A 15,297-nucleotide genomic window follows, 5' to 3' on the forward strand; every position below is an offset into this window, starting at 1 on the left:
CAGTAAAAATGATTGCCTACTTTTTGTATTTATACCAAATAGTAGTATATAATTTGATATATAAGTATAAAATTCAGAATGTCAAACTTATTCTCCTAGATTTATTTGAGCTTGTGATTACATTTTAAATAAAAAAATTAGATTTAATAGAAAAGAATTAAAAAAAAGAAGTGTATAAAAATTATATACAATCTAAGGACTCTAGAAATCATGCATCCAAGTTTCTTTTTTCTTCATATAAAAATGAGTTTCTTAAAGAACAAAGAAAGATGAGGTGCATTGGATGAGGAGGAAAACAAGTAACATCCAAAAACTTTTTTTAAGTTGCATGTAATAATAGTTATAATGTTGTCCCATCACGCCAAAAAGTTAATATGTTTCTATTGTATACATGGATAAATTCATAAATTAGAATTTGCATCACTTTCCAATATCCCCTAGTCAAAAACTAAAGAGATCCCTCTGTGATTTTCCAATGCAAATAGGAACTAGAAAGTGAATAAGCTTGCTTACCCCATCCTCAAGAATCAAGATATTAAACAAACAAAGCATTCCCTTTTTAAAATAAAATAAAAAAGAAGTTAACTTTGGCAAATTAAAAAGCCTCAGGGACTCAAATGAAGATTGGGTTGTTAGGCTTTATTTTAGGAGGTTTAGTTTTAAATTTAGCTGTACTGAAAAAGTTTGATGCTATTTTTTTAGGATTTCTATTATATTGGAATAAAGAATTTAAATTTAGAGTAAAGTATCGTTTTTGTCCCCAATGTTTGGGATAAGTCCTATTTGTGTCCTTAACGTTTAAATCGTCATATTTGTATCCCCAACGTTTATAAAAGTGATTCAATGTTATCCTACTATCAATTATACTAACAAATCAGATTATATTTTTCAATTATTCTCACTTTGATGTATTCATTCTCAATTAAGTCTCACTTGGATGTGTTCGATTTTAATATTATACCCACTATTTGTGTTTAAATTCAATTATGTCCCTAGAAAAGTGAATTATGTAAATGTTGTAGGAATTAGTTTCAACTTTTGATGAGCTATTTTTCGGAGTGGATCATCGATTCTATCCCAAATATTTGTATTCTAATTTCAAGAACAGATTTTTAAAACTCAAACTAAAGCGTTCATGATGTATAATTGACGATAGTATAACATTGAATCACTTTTACAAACGTTAGGGATACAAATAGGATGATTTAAACGTTAGGGACACAAATAGGATTTATCCCAACAAAAACAATACTTTACTCTTAAATTTATTATTGTTGAGACCGATTCAATTTAAATTTTTCTAGTAGTCAGTGATTATTTTTTCAAGAATACACGTGAACTAAATGATGTTGTCTCTAAAATTTTGATTGTATTACGTCATATATAAATTATTTTTTTAGTCATAAAAAATATATTTTTTTTGTCATTCGTACCTGGAATGACAAATATGGTGGTAAACAAATTGACAAAAACAAATATTTTATTCAAGTGTAATTTTGTGATTAATAATTCTCTATAACTTGAAAAAAAATGTGATGCCCTACAAAAATCCTCCAAAAATTTCCTCTGTTTGGATCCTTTAAAGCCATTACACCATATGAGTTTTAATTTTTACCTCAACTGTGCTTTTTATCCATACATTCTGGAAAGTGGGACCTCATTAACTCATGTCAACCAATAATAAGATATTTACACACATTCAATTCTCTGCCAATCACCATCTACCAAATACTAATAATTTAGTATAGATATTTGTTCATTATTTATTTCCAACTAGCATATATCACAATATTTTTTAGCTTAAGCCTTAATGCCTCTCCCAACCCCACACACCACAAAGAAAAAACAATAAATTATTTGAAAGAAGAAAAAAAGTTGTAGGCCCCTTTATCGAATAAGAAAGTATCACAATAAATTATTTAAAATAAATCCATATATGGTGGAAAAAAAAAGGGAAGAAAAAGATTTATCATCTTAATAATGAAGCAATTCGCCACATGACATAATAAATAAATATTAATCCCACCATAAGAAAGGGGGAACAAGAAAAGGACTAACAAAAAAACTACACCCCCTTTATGGTTGAATATGAAAATATATATAACAATAAGTTATTTAAATAAATCTGATATTTTTTGAAAGGTAATATTGATTATAATTAACAATGCTACTTTAAAATATTAAAGAAGGGTAAATTATATATGTCTTGATGATTTATTTATGCATTAGTAATATATTTTGGTTAATTTATGCTTAGATGATGGTTTTGTTAATTATATGATTTAGTTGTTTTAAACTGACCTTCACGTTCCTGTTGCAGAATTTTTATGAGCTTTTACTGATAAAAAATATATATACTTTTTGAAATTTTTTTATTCATATTATATGCTTATTTAGGCGTTATTAAATTCATATAAAATATTTTTTTATAATAATTTTTTTATTTTTTAATATATTTGACAAACTTTTAATAATAAAAATAAAGCACTAAAAAAATAAAAAATATTTTTTTAAAAAGTTACCATTTACATCTTTTTTTAAAAGATCTTTTTTTCTTAAAAAAAAAGATGTTTTTCATATAATAAATTAACAAAAAAATACATTTATCTTATTTTACTCAAATATAAATATATAATTGATAGATATATAAAAAATTACATAAAATATCTAAATATAAAATTACTTTTATTTTTATAAATTTTTTTTAAAAAAGATCATTAAATTTTTTGTTTAAATAGAGTCCAAACAAGTTCTATATCTTTTGATTTTGTTATAAAAAAAAAAGGAAAATTAAGAAGAAGAAGAAAGAAACCTAATCGCCAGCTTAGTAGTGAAGTAATTGGCCACATGGACATTATATTTAAACTTAACATTTACAATTTTCATTTACTATCTAAACTAGTAAGTACATGTAATAGAGTAATAGACTTTTGGTAAAGCCAAATGTGTCTACAAAAATTCCTTGAAACATGACTGAAAAAGTCAAGGAAGGAACACACAACACATGGTATGCCCTAAAAATGTGGTTTGCTTCTTGGGCATGATTGCTCTTTGGACATACCTAAAGAGACAAAACTCCAAATGGCATAAAGCTATTAGTTTAGCTATCACTTTTCCTTCATGCTTCGATATATCCAAAACTATAACGGACCAAACGGTCAACAATACTAGTAGAGTAATTTTCTGGATTAATTGCTTTGCTTTGACATGACATTCATATCTGTTCATAAGCTATGAAATCATTTTTTTATTTTTTTAATAAGTTTTTAAAAGTGTAATTTTTTATTATATAATACTTTTTATATAATTTTTAATCATCTATTAAAAAGTGTATAACAAAAAATTAAACGACAATATTATCTGAGAAAATAAAAATAAAAACCACAATATATATATATATATATATATATATATATATATATATATATATATATATATATATATTAAACGGCTCAATTATTCGAATGCTATTTGTTCAACTATTCAAAATACCAATCATATGTCCCAATTATTTTTTGTGGTCATGTATCCAAACTAGAATTTAAAGATTTTGGTTAGATAATACTTTGTGTATTTCATAATAATAAATAATTTTAACATTTCATTTGTAAATCTATCAATTAAAAGTTCATTTAAATATATTAATTTATAAATATATCGTAAAATTCAAAATAATTTCTCAATATGAAAGGGTTATTGATGGAAAAAAATAGTTGTTTTCCATTTTGTACACCAATTTTAATTACATACAATACTACAATAGTAAATCTTGAGTATAATGTTATATTTTTTTTGTTTATAATATTGCTATTTTATTGATTTCCATTCTAATAAAAAAATTTAAAACTATTAATTAATTATAAATTATTTACTTAACCACTTTATTTAATAAAAGTTTCCATTTTTTATTGTTAATTGTAATAAAAATTATGTAAAGAATAAAGATAAACTCAAATAAATATTATAGCAAAACGTAAGAATAAATTCTCAAAATAAAAAATATATATACTTAATATTTTCAATCTTAAAACAATCAAAATTTACCTTATTTATTAGTAATTAGAATGAAATATTAATACAATAATATAAATCCATTTTCAATTTAACCTTGCAATTGAGTAATTGACACTTGTATAGTTGTATTAAACAAATAAAATCCCAGAAAAAAATGCGATCTTGTAAGATAATTGAAGACTAACGTTGAATGAGATGTGAGTGAGTCCTTATTGGCTTATGTAACTATATACAGCTAAGCTTAAAAGCTTTTAATGCTTTGTGTAAAATCCTGATTCTTGTGGAGGAAGAGAAGATAAACATTGAAAGTGACGTTATAAACAAGAAAATTATTTTCTTTTCTTTTTCTTACAGTTCTTTTTTTTGGCTTATTTTCACAGTTTTGGGGCAAAAAATAATACACAGAGAGAGACAGAGTCCTACAGTTTCTGGCATAAACAGGAAACTGAAAGAGAAACTTGGGTTTTTTTCTTCCCTTTTGTTTGCAACTTTTGGTCCTTCTCTTCAGAATTTCACTTCATACCCAAAATTGGGATTTCTTCCTCCAAAGGTAGTGATTCTTTGAGATTCTTTCCTCAAATTTCACATAAAGTTTCAATTTTTTGGCTTGACTTGTATGCTTTCTCTATGGATTGGTCTTAAATTTGTGATTTTTTCATGTGGGTAGGTTTTTTTTTTTTTCTGGTTTTGACCCTTTTGGACTTGTGTTTTTCGGTGCTGACAGGGAAGGTGGTGTTTGGAATCTGAGAAAAAAATGGGGTTGATTTCTGGGATTTTCATGGGTATCTTGTTTGGCATAGCATTGATGGCAGCATGGGAGCGCATGATGAGGTACCGAAGCGCCAAGCGAATTGGAAAGGTATGGTTTTGATTGGCACTGTTCTATTTGTGTTGATTTTGGTTTTTGCTGATGAACAGTGTTGGAGATTATGTGGATTCTCTGTTCTGAGCAATGTTGGGGGAAAATGGTTGAGTTTAGTGAGATGTAACAGTGTTTGACTTGGTCAAATTTGGAGTGAAATTTGGGGGATCATATGTTTCATTGAAGGTATGGAATCATTGTGAGAAAGGATCATATAGAGTAGCAATATTGAGTTTGAACTTTGAATACCCTGAAAAAGAAATTGGTTGGATGAGAATACAGATTATGCTTCTTGAAGCAACTGGTTATTCAAGAAGCTTAATTAGATTCTTCATCTGCTTACTAACTGAGTTCCTATCCTTAGGTTATGTTTGGGAATTTTTAGATGATTGAAAACAACCCTAATTTAAACTACTAAAGTAGAAGAATGTGGGATGGTTCGTGTTGTCAATCTTCAACAGACGAGCCAACAAAAAAAAGGGGGGAGGGGGTTCATATTGTGATGAATTGTATGACATTATCATATAAATTGTCTTGGCCTTATATTCTATTTGAAAAACTGTCGTATGTTATCTGTGAATACATATTTTTCTTGTCTTTGACATTGACTATTTATTTGCCTTGCAGGCAGCTGATATTAAAATCCTTGGATCCCTTAACAGAGAAGATCTGAAGAAACTTTGTGGCGATAGTTTGCCGGAGTGGATATCTTTTCCTGCATATGAGCAAGTATATTTTCTCGTTGCTACTGTTGTTGTCATCTGGTATAATTGTTCTCTTTGTATGACTCTTCTTTGCATTGCTTTTTAAAGGTGAAATGGCTAAACAAGGAGCTGTCCAAACTTTGGCCATTTGTGGCAGATGTGAGTAAGCTGATTATGCATTTATATAATAGTTGAGGACTGTTTTGCAATGCCATCCATTGGTTTCTTACAAGATTATTCTTGGTTAGAACTTGACGTTTCCCTCGTTTCTGTAGTTGAGCATGTTATTTTAGAGAACATTTCTTGTTCTTAATCAAATTAGGTTCTGATTATTCTCGTAGCTGAGTATATTGCTTCCAAATCTATGTTGTTTGAAGGAAACGGTTTTCTTACAGATGTATTTTCTTGCTTTGGTCTCAAGCAATAGCAGTACAAGAAAATATGTACTATCACTTTGGATTATTATCATTCTATCCATTGTGTTTATAAATTTAATGGTTCATTTAACTTAAATATCAATATGTTAAGTGGTTATGAATGATACTCTTAATGTGAAAAGCCTCGGGGTCAATTTACCCCGTTGGTCCATTTTCAGGATTACCCTCAATATATGTTCATCCTTTTCCATTTCTCCTGAACTACTCCCTCTAATTGCATTTCTCCCCTTATTTTCACTCTCAAATTTATGTATAAAAAGTTACAGGTACAGATTTTGTACACATTGTTTTCCTTCCTTGGCTTAGACATGAATCCCATGTCCCTTTGTCTTAGACTCTACTTCTGCTGTAGTTTCATTGTAAATCTGACTCGTTGATGGTGGATTTCGTTCACTTGTAGGCAGCAACTTTGGTTATCAGAGAATCTGTTGAACCACTACTAGAAGATTACAGACCTCCTGGAATTACTTCTTTGAAGTTCAGCAAGTTGTCACTTGGAAATGTTGCTCCGAAAATTGAAGGTATCAAAACTATAGTATCCTTCGGCATATTCTTTTCTATTCTAAAGTTACTAAAGATATATATGTGACATATGCAAAACTGCCCCTCACCCCCCACCCAAAAAAAACCCCTCTTTTCTCTTCCTTTCGGCATATTAATATTCCAACAAGTTTAAGTTTCATTATCCATATGCTGTGAAATCATTGTATGCCAGTAACTTATGTACCATTGATTCCTTCACCCATGCAGGTATTCGAGTTCAAAGTCTTACCAAAGGTCAAATCATAATGGACATTGATTTCCGTTGGGGTGGTGATCCCAGTATTATTCTTGCTGTTGAAGCTGCACTTGTTGCATCAATCCCTATACAGGTTAGACTCACTCCGCAGTGTATCTCTCGATGTTGAGTAATCATGATCCTTCTACAATTGGGAAAAACTTTTTACTTGTTTGTTTTTTTGCTTCAGTTGAAGGATTTACAGGTTTTCACCATTATCCGAGTTATATTCCAACTTGCTGAAGAGATCCCTTGCATTTCTGCTGTCGTTGTTGCCTTACTTGCTGAGGTAAATGAAGCCATAAATTTGTATAAAAGGATATTAATAAAACTGTGAAAGAATAAGAAAAGAAAAAATGATGAATTTTTTATTGTTGTGTTTGATATAGAGAACAATGCTACCTATTTATACTAAATTGATTATGAATTTCAAAATAGCTAAAACAAGTAAGGATAACAATTTTAGAAAAAGATAAGGATAACAAATTTTGTTTCTAGAAGAAAAATAATAGATATAGTGGCTTCATGTTTTGGTGTTCCATTCTTTCTTACTAAGCAAAACTTAGCAATATTAATTATTTTTTCCAATCATATCCCCATAATTAAGGGAGAGAAAGAGGTGGAAGGAAATAATTAAAGAATAGAGAATTTATGTCATGAGGGTAATATTGTAAAGGGTAAAGTATACTTTTTGTCCCTAAAGTTTGGCAAAAGTTTCAAAAATACATCTAAGTTTTATTTTGTTTCAATTTTGTCTCAGAAGTTTTTGATTTGCATCAAATATACCCTTAACGGGTAAATTTTCAAAAAATTTAAGACCAATCTAACAATAATGCATGAAAATTATGCTTGATTTGCTTATGTTGAGGGTTGTTCTTATGAAATTGTTGTTGAATTGGTCTTAAATTTTTTGAAAAATTAGCCGTCAAGGGTATGTTTGATGCAAATTGAAAACTTCTAGGATAAAATTGAAACAAAATAAAACTTAGGGGTATTTTTGAAACTTTTGTCAAATTTCAGGGACAAAAAATATATTTTACCCTATTGTAAAATATCCAAGTTTCTCTACAATTGAGGTTTCTTTAATCATTTTCTTATTCCATGTACATGATTAAAACTGGTGAATTATTTCCAACTGAAGATAGTTGCAGGTAAGCTACTTTCAATTTTCCAGTCTCAGAATTACTGACTTTTCAACTAACATTTGATCAGCCGGAACCCAAAATTGATTACACTTTGAAAGCTGTTGGTGGAAGTTTGACAGCAATTCCCGGAATTTCAGATATGATTGATGTGAGTCTTGTCTATTCATGCACTTGTGTCTTTCCCTTGTACTGATTTGAAACTAGCACTTCTAATACTCCTATAATTTACACTTCACTTAATAGGATACAGTGAAGTCAATTGTTACTGATATGCTCCAATGGCCTCATAGGATTGTTGTTCCCCTTGGCGGCATACCTGTTGATACTAGGTAAATATGAACTTCAGGATAGTTTGCCTTTGGTTTTCTTTCCTTCTTGTTTCGATCAAAACGTGTTGAACTAGGAATACCATCAATGTTCAAATATATTCATGCTACATAAGTGATTTTGGTTTATTTGCAGTGAACTGGAGCTTAAACCACAGGGAAAGCTTACAGTCACCATAGTCAAAGCGAACGAGTTAAAGAATATGGAAATGATTGGAAAATCAGATCCTTATGTCGTTTTGTATATTCGACCCTTATTTAAGGTTAAAACCAAGGTTGTTGACAACAACTTGAATCCTGTTTGGAATCAGACATTTGATGTGATTGTAGAAGACAAGGAGACACAGTCACTTATTCTTGAGGTTTTACCCTGCTAATGCTTACCTTATTTTATGCTTCTCGCTTCTGCTGACTACTCCTTCTGTCCAAGAATAAATGTCTCTTTTGTTTTTTTTTTCGGGGTGAAGGTTTATAATTTTATGCCATTTTTACAATTTATTAAGCAGGGCAGTTTTGTCGAAACAATAATGATACATTTTTCCCCCCTCCAATTTTTCGATTTTGATTTTTTTGTTGACTTTTGTGCTAAAACCTGAAAAGGCACTTACTCTTGGACAGAGAAGTAATGCCCTTTATTGAAAACAAGAGGTTCTTCTGTCTTATTATAGCTATACATTGATTTGATTTAATAGAGCTAATGTATATCATGTTCATGATTCTCGAAATAGGTTTTTGATAAAGATATTGGACAAGATAAGCGATTGGGAGTAGTAAAGTTACTCCTCAATGATCTGGAAGCAGAAACTGAAAAGGATCTTGAATTGAGGCTGTTGCCATCTCTCGATACATTGAAGGTTAAAGACAAGAAGGATCGAGGAACCTTGTTTATAAAGGTATATATGGAAATATACTTGATTGTAACATTATGATGAGGGCTTTATTGCATGGTATATAGAGGTTCTTGCATTATAAAGTAATTCATGAGACTCTCTATAAAGCAATTTACGCATTTAAGAGCGATGATCCGTGGTAGTAACAGAATTTCTGTTACCATCTAGTTTGAAGTTGGATCCTAATTGTCTCTATTCTTATACTTAAAATAAGTCAAAAATTATTTGATAATTGTCATAGGGAAAAATTATAGACACTGAATTTCTGTTACCATCTAGTTTGAAGTTGGATCCTAATTGTCTCTATTCTTATACTTAAAATAAGTCAAAAATTATTTGATAATTGTCATAGGGAAAAATTATAGACACTGATAGATACAAACCTGTTTGGAAAATAAGATAAATAACTTAAAAAGCGAAATGTGTTTGTACCTAGTTAATTTTTCCAAGTTTCTATTACTAAGAAACTTAGCAAACACAGCCAAAGCTCAAAGGGTTATTGGATGAGATCATGCATTAAGATGTGAACTCCTTCATTTATATGCCTTAACCTATCAGCTTAAGTTTCATGGATTGTTAAAAATAGAGAAGGTTACTGATTCTTGTCTTCCTATTGGGTTTTGAAATCTTAGTATCATTGGCATATTTATTGAACACCTACCATCCCATTTGGCCTCTTACTTGATTGAAAGATAAATATAATCATGTTGGAATTGCAGGTCTTTTATCACCAATTCAACAAGGAAGAGCAATTGGCTGCACTAGAAGCCGAGAAAGAGATACTAGAAACGAGGAAGAAACTGAAGGCGGAGGGAGTGATAGGAAGCACGATGGACGCACTAGATGGAGCAGCGTCGATAGTAGGGTCCGGTGTTGGTTTTGTTGGTTCTGGTGTTGTTGCCGGCGCAGGGCTTGTTGGAAGCGGTCTTGGCGCTGGAGCCGGACTTGTTGGAAGTGGTATTGGTGCCGGAGCTGGGTTTGTTGGTAGTGGTCTTGGAGCAGTTGGTAGCGGCTTTGCGAAAGCCGGGAAGTTCATGGGGAGGACAATCACAGGTGGCCATAGTGGTTCCCGAAGGAGCGGCTCGTCGACCCCGGTGAATAATGGACAGGAGAGTGGTGGTGGTGCGAAGCCTTTGTAATGTAACTTTTGCATTGAAAGAGTAAATGAGAGTAATCTATTATATATTATCTATGTTACCTTTTTTCTTTCATAGTGTTCTTCTCTAAGGTTGTTTTGTTAATTTTAGATTGAAACATGATAGCATAAATGTCAATTAGTTCAGGTGGTGAACCATCTTTGTATGTAAAATTGTGGTTTGACATGGATTTGTAATAAAAAGAAAAAAAGAACAAATTGTAAAATTCCTTATTTAATTCTAAAACAAAAGTGATTCAGAGGGGAATTGAAATTTGGGGTTAATCAAATTATTAGGGTTTTTGCATATGCTTAAACAACATGAATTGTGCAGCCTCATTGGTTGTTATTATTGCAAGTAGGGATGCACATGGGCCGAGTGAAGTCGGATTTGATGTGATCCAGACCCGATTCGAAATATAGACTGGGTCTATTTATTAGACCCAAACCCGGCTATAGACCTGATGAAACCAATACACTTTCGGGCAACAATTATACCGGATGAAAATCGAGCCGTTAACATTATATTACGTTGATACCTTCTTGTAAGCTAGCATGTAAAAATATCTAAATTTCTAAGACTCCAACCATTATTTGACATGGTAAAATTCACTTAGAAAAAAATAACAAGAACCAACCCTTCTTCAAAATTAAAGCATAACCACAATCAATACTAAAGCATAACTACAATCAATACTAATATTGTCTAATAACACCAAATATTTAAATTAATACAAATAACACAATATTATGCATTAGTCTAAAGTCTTATGCATTCTAAACATAAAACAGTAACTTATAGTATTATAATGACTAATAACACAAAATATTAAGGTTTACAATACTTAAATTCCACATAAGAATAGTCATGATCCATCACTAATAACAAAAATATTAATTGTGTATGATAGCCGGGCCGAGTTCGGGCGACCCGAGCTATGACCCGGACCCGAGATATGGCCCGGATCCGACCCGAAATAATGACCGGGTTTATTTTTTAGACCTTTATCCGGCCCTAAACCGATGAAATCACACCAAATTAGCCCCTAAAATGTTTGGAATCGGACCGAATCTTCAGACCGGGCCGGGCCATGTACACCCCTAATTGCAAGGGTTTGGTTTGGTTAGGGGAATATTCTTGGTATGGCATCTACAAACAACAATTTGAAGTACCCTGTAAATATGAGTGGGCAAATTACAATAGAAAAACTTAAGAAAATTAATTTTTAGTTAGTCCATATTAGTTAATTTTAAGGTTTGGATTTAGAATTTAGAATTAAAAATTTATAATTTAGGGTTAAAATTTAAAATAAGTAAAAATAATTTTAAAAAATTAGCTAATATTAATTGAAAAAATTAGTTACCTAAAATTATTCATTACAATAACAATTCATTTATAATCTCCTTAGTTTAAAATATTATACACAAATAAAATAAACAACCAGAAAAAATGATTTCTAAACAATTTTCAAAAAGGATGGCATGGCAAACATTTAATATTCAGGAAGTAGATTTTTTATTTTTTTTTTAATTACTTAGTAAAATATAATATTTTATCTTTTTGTATATATTTTTTTTAATCTCATTTAAAGAATGTGAGATAAAAAAATCACATTTTATTAAACAATTGAAGAAAAAAATGGAGAGAATCTGTTACCTAAGATTCGTACAATGATTTTTAAATACATTTTCTAAAGGATGGCATGACTTAATTCCTTCCAAAGTTCAAATTCCTTCAAAAAAACTAGCCTTTTGAGCCATGCATAAGCTTCTGTCCACATCCCACACTTGGCACCATAATTTTACATTGGAAAATGATTTTTTGTATATATTATTTTTTTTACATCAAATTGATTCCCTTCTTTTTTTCTTATTTATATTTTTAGTGGCAATTTCACATTCTATTCAACAATAAAAAGGAATGAACAAACTACTTTAATGTATATATATATATAACTTAACTCATGATAGATGCATACGTATCTTTGATTTTGTCATCTTGATTCTCTTGTTATTCCTATGGCTATAAACTCTCAATATTCCAACACTATAGGATCTTGCCTTGAACAATATCATAGTCCGTGAACACCATAATGATCATTTCAAAATTCAAAGTCGTCATAATAATGTGGCGTCTCGTCACAAAACAACTAACCTTATATTATATCAAATAATAGAATATCTATATTATGTCACTCAATTTGTTGAATATTCATTATCACGCTTAGGAAATATGCTTCATCTTGACCTTTCTTTAACTCTACTTGTATTTGATAATGAATTCTTGTTTGCAAAAAAACAGAAAAATTAAATACTATGATGGACTTATCATGTAATATGTTTGAATTTTTATTTTCTTTTATACGAGTTGTAATGTATACGCATTTGTTAATTCTACATCTATTCCACCGACAGCTACGTTTGTTGTTTTACAACTATGTCTTATTACAAACACACTAACGTCTTTGTCTATTTTTCTTTTATTAGGTGTAGAGAGATAATAATTAATAAGTTAATTCATCATTATTTTTCTTCTCCTAATTATATTATATATTTATTCTTTTTTCTTTTCCCTAATAAAACTTAGGTGATTCACTTCCAAAAACGGAAAAACCCCGGTTCAAACCATGAATTGAATTTAACAAATTGAAATTGAACAAAGTATGCCTTGTTTTTCAATTCTTATGGTGTTATTAATTATTTTCTTATAAGGAGTTCAATTATTCTATGTTGTAATTTACATATTAATAAGGATTATCTCCAATGGTTATCATGTGCGTCCATTAATTACATACAGTTAACAAATAGTTAAGACATTCATAATAACGCCACACCAGAGAAAATGAAATGATATTCTCTATATATATATAAGCCAACACCTCTTGATTTCTCAAAATATATACTATTTTTTTTTTTAAAATTAATTTTCATACGTTGATAATTAAAACAAATGGAATTTACATGTATATATCTAATTGTGTATCATTACATCAGTAACAATAACTTTCTATTACCTTACATGACTAGATTTATCAGTTGAGTGTATGTAATTTAGGCCACTATTTTTAATTAGTCTCACTTTGCCATAATGACAATGCCGAAGGGGCTAAGCAAGCTATAATTGTAATTAATACAAACTAAACTCCTCCTTGGATCTACTACTTTGAAAAGAAAAAAAAAGCTTCATTTAACAATTACGTATAAATAATCATTTTAAAAAAGTAAGATAATTTGATGGTTTTATAAAATTATTTATATATTGTTTAGTAGCCATTTAAATAAAGATGTCAAAAATGTCTATTTTTAAAGATGTTATTTTTTAAAAATTAAAATTTAATATATATAATCAATTAAAATATATTATTTTTATTAAAATTAGACCGACAAATCAGTTTAGCCAAAAAATTAATAAATTTAATTTTAAATCAGTATAAATTAATATTTTTCATAAAAATTTACTACAATATTCCTATTATAAAAAATAATTAAAATACTCCTATATATATATATATCGAAAACTTTAAATCCTTTCCGTACGACGACAGAAAAGAAAAATGCTAGAATTTAGAATTCTCAAAATTAATATATATAATAAGAGTATTTTAGTCATTTTTTATAAAAAAATAATATTAATTTAGACTGATTCAAAATTTGATTCACCATTTTTTGGTCAAATTAATTTGTTTGACCTAATTTTGACAAAAATAACACAATATAATTGATTATATGTGTTCAATTTTAATTATTAAAAAACATCTTTAAAAAAAAAACGTTTTAGACATCTTTATCGAAGTGGCTCCCATATCCTTTTAGAACCAAAACTAAACTCTTTGTATAACATTAATATTGTTAATTACCAAATATTTTTGCCAACTTTTCATGAAAGTGTTTAGAAAAAACCACATTAAAGATAAAAATAAATAATTAGATATTGTATCGAAGAAATGAGATATGGGTGTTTATTGGGACCATTGCATACATTACATGATGAAATTATTATGAGGAGGAATGGAAGTCTACTGAGACCTTTCACGGGATCATTGTGATGTGTATAAATTGGATATGATGATGTTGAGTTTGAATAATGTGTCCACAAACTCTGCAAATATATCAAGTGATGAAGTCACAGTTTAATAGCTCAAAACCAAAGCACTGTACTCATATATATATGCCCCCATACCGTTTTTTAATTCCTTTGGTCCTTGCATACATCGAAAACGAGTCACATATATATGCCACATGCATGTCACATCCACCAATTTCACTTCCTTCATTTCAAAATATTGAATGTTCATCGAGATCTATCGATATTAAATTTGTTAGGACGATGGAATTATGAGTCTATATACGATTTTCTTGGTTTAAATACCAAGAATTTAGAGCACTAATCTAATCAAATAGGAGTATCTGAATTAACGTTCTATTCATACTTAATTAATTACTATTTGATTCACATCATGTAAGAAAAGAATGATGTGTGCCTATGCTAGATATCCTATTATAAATTATAGTAACTTAGCCTTGTTTATCATCTAGCAAAGATTTGGATTATATTGCATTCATTACTATATACTTATGGTTTTACAAGAAAGTATCATTTTTACTTGTTTTAACAATTTATTCATTAAACATAAAGTTCACATTGGGTGGGAGCGGTTGTTCATCTTATTATCTCTTCTGTTTTTCTCTCTTTTACTTTAAAAATATACGTGTTTATTATGGTGCCTAAAAATTATTATTTTTAATGTAAAAGTATGAAAATAAAAAATTTAAAATATTTAAAATTTACTAACAAAATAAATTAAACAAATATTAGATACCAAATATAAAGCACCATTTTATATAAAAACTCATTCCTATAGATTCACCTATATATGTATAATACCCACAACTAATTTGTCCTAGGATCACTCACTCATATAAATGACACTATCATATTTTTCATCTCTCAAACTCACTAACACTCATAAAATAAGGGAGAGAATTTTCACATTTCAAAACATACA

General features: G+C 29.3%; 1 protein-coding gene across 1 annotated transcript; it reads left to right on the plus strand.

Moving 5' to 3' along the window:
* The first annotated feature begins 4,269 nt into the window (after window positions 1–4,269).
* LOC112754291 (calcium-dependent lipid-binding protein) lies at window positions 4,270–10,565 on the plus strand. The gene is made up of 12 exons (XM_025801891.3): window positions 4,270–4,564; window positions 4,739–4,873; window positions 5,504–5,605; window positions 5,689–5,739; window positions 6,418–6,538; window positions 6,768–6,889; window positions 6,986–7,084; window positions 8,008–8,088; window positions 8,184–8,269; window positions 8,403–8,628; window positions 8,995–9,159; window positions 9,876–10,565. The coding sequence occupies exons 2-12, from the start codon at window positions 4,769–4,771 to the stop codon at window positions 10,293–10,295; spliced, it is 1,578 nt and encodes a 525-aa protein (XP_025657676.1). The 5' UTR covers window positions 4,270–4,564; window positions 4,739–4,768; the 3' UTR covers window positions 10,296–10,565.
* Window positions 10,566–15,297: the final 4,732 nt, after the last annotated feature.

The sequence above is a fragment of the Arachis hypogaea genome, chromosome 2 (genome assembly GCF_003086295.3).
Source record: "Arachis hypogaea cultivar Tifrunner chromosome 2, arahy.Tifrunner.gnm2.J5K5, whole genome shotgun sequence".
Taxonomy (NCBI): domain Eukaryota; kingdom Viridiplantae; phylum Streptophyta; class Magnoliopsida; order Fabales; family Fabaceae; genus Arachis; species Arachis hypogaea.

What these genes read in the sequence shown, in the direction of transcription:
- LOC112754291 (XM_025801891.3), top strand. Translation starts at nt 4,769, where the DNA reads ATGGGGTTGATTTCTGGGATTTTCATGGGTATCTTGTTTGGCATAGCA. An exon ending in GCGCCAAGCGAATTGGAAAG is followed by an intron (nt 4,874 to 5,503) that starts GTATGGTTTTGA and finishes TTTGCCTTGCAG; the next exon opens with GCAGCTGATATTAAAATCCT. An exon ending in CACAGTCACTTATTCTTGAG is followed by an intron (nt 8,629 to 8,994) that starts GTTTTACCCTGC and finishes TTCTCGAAATAG; the next exon opens with GTTTTTGATAAAGATATTGG.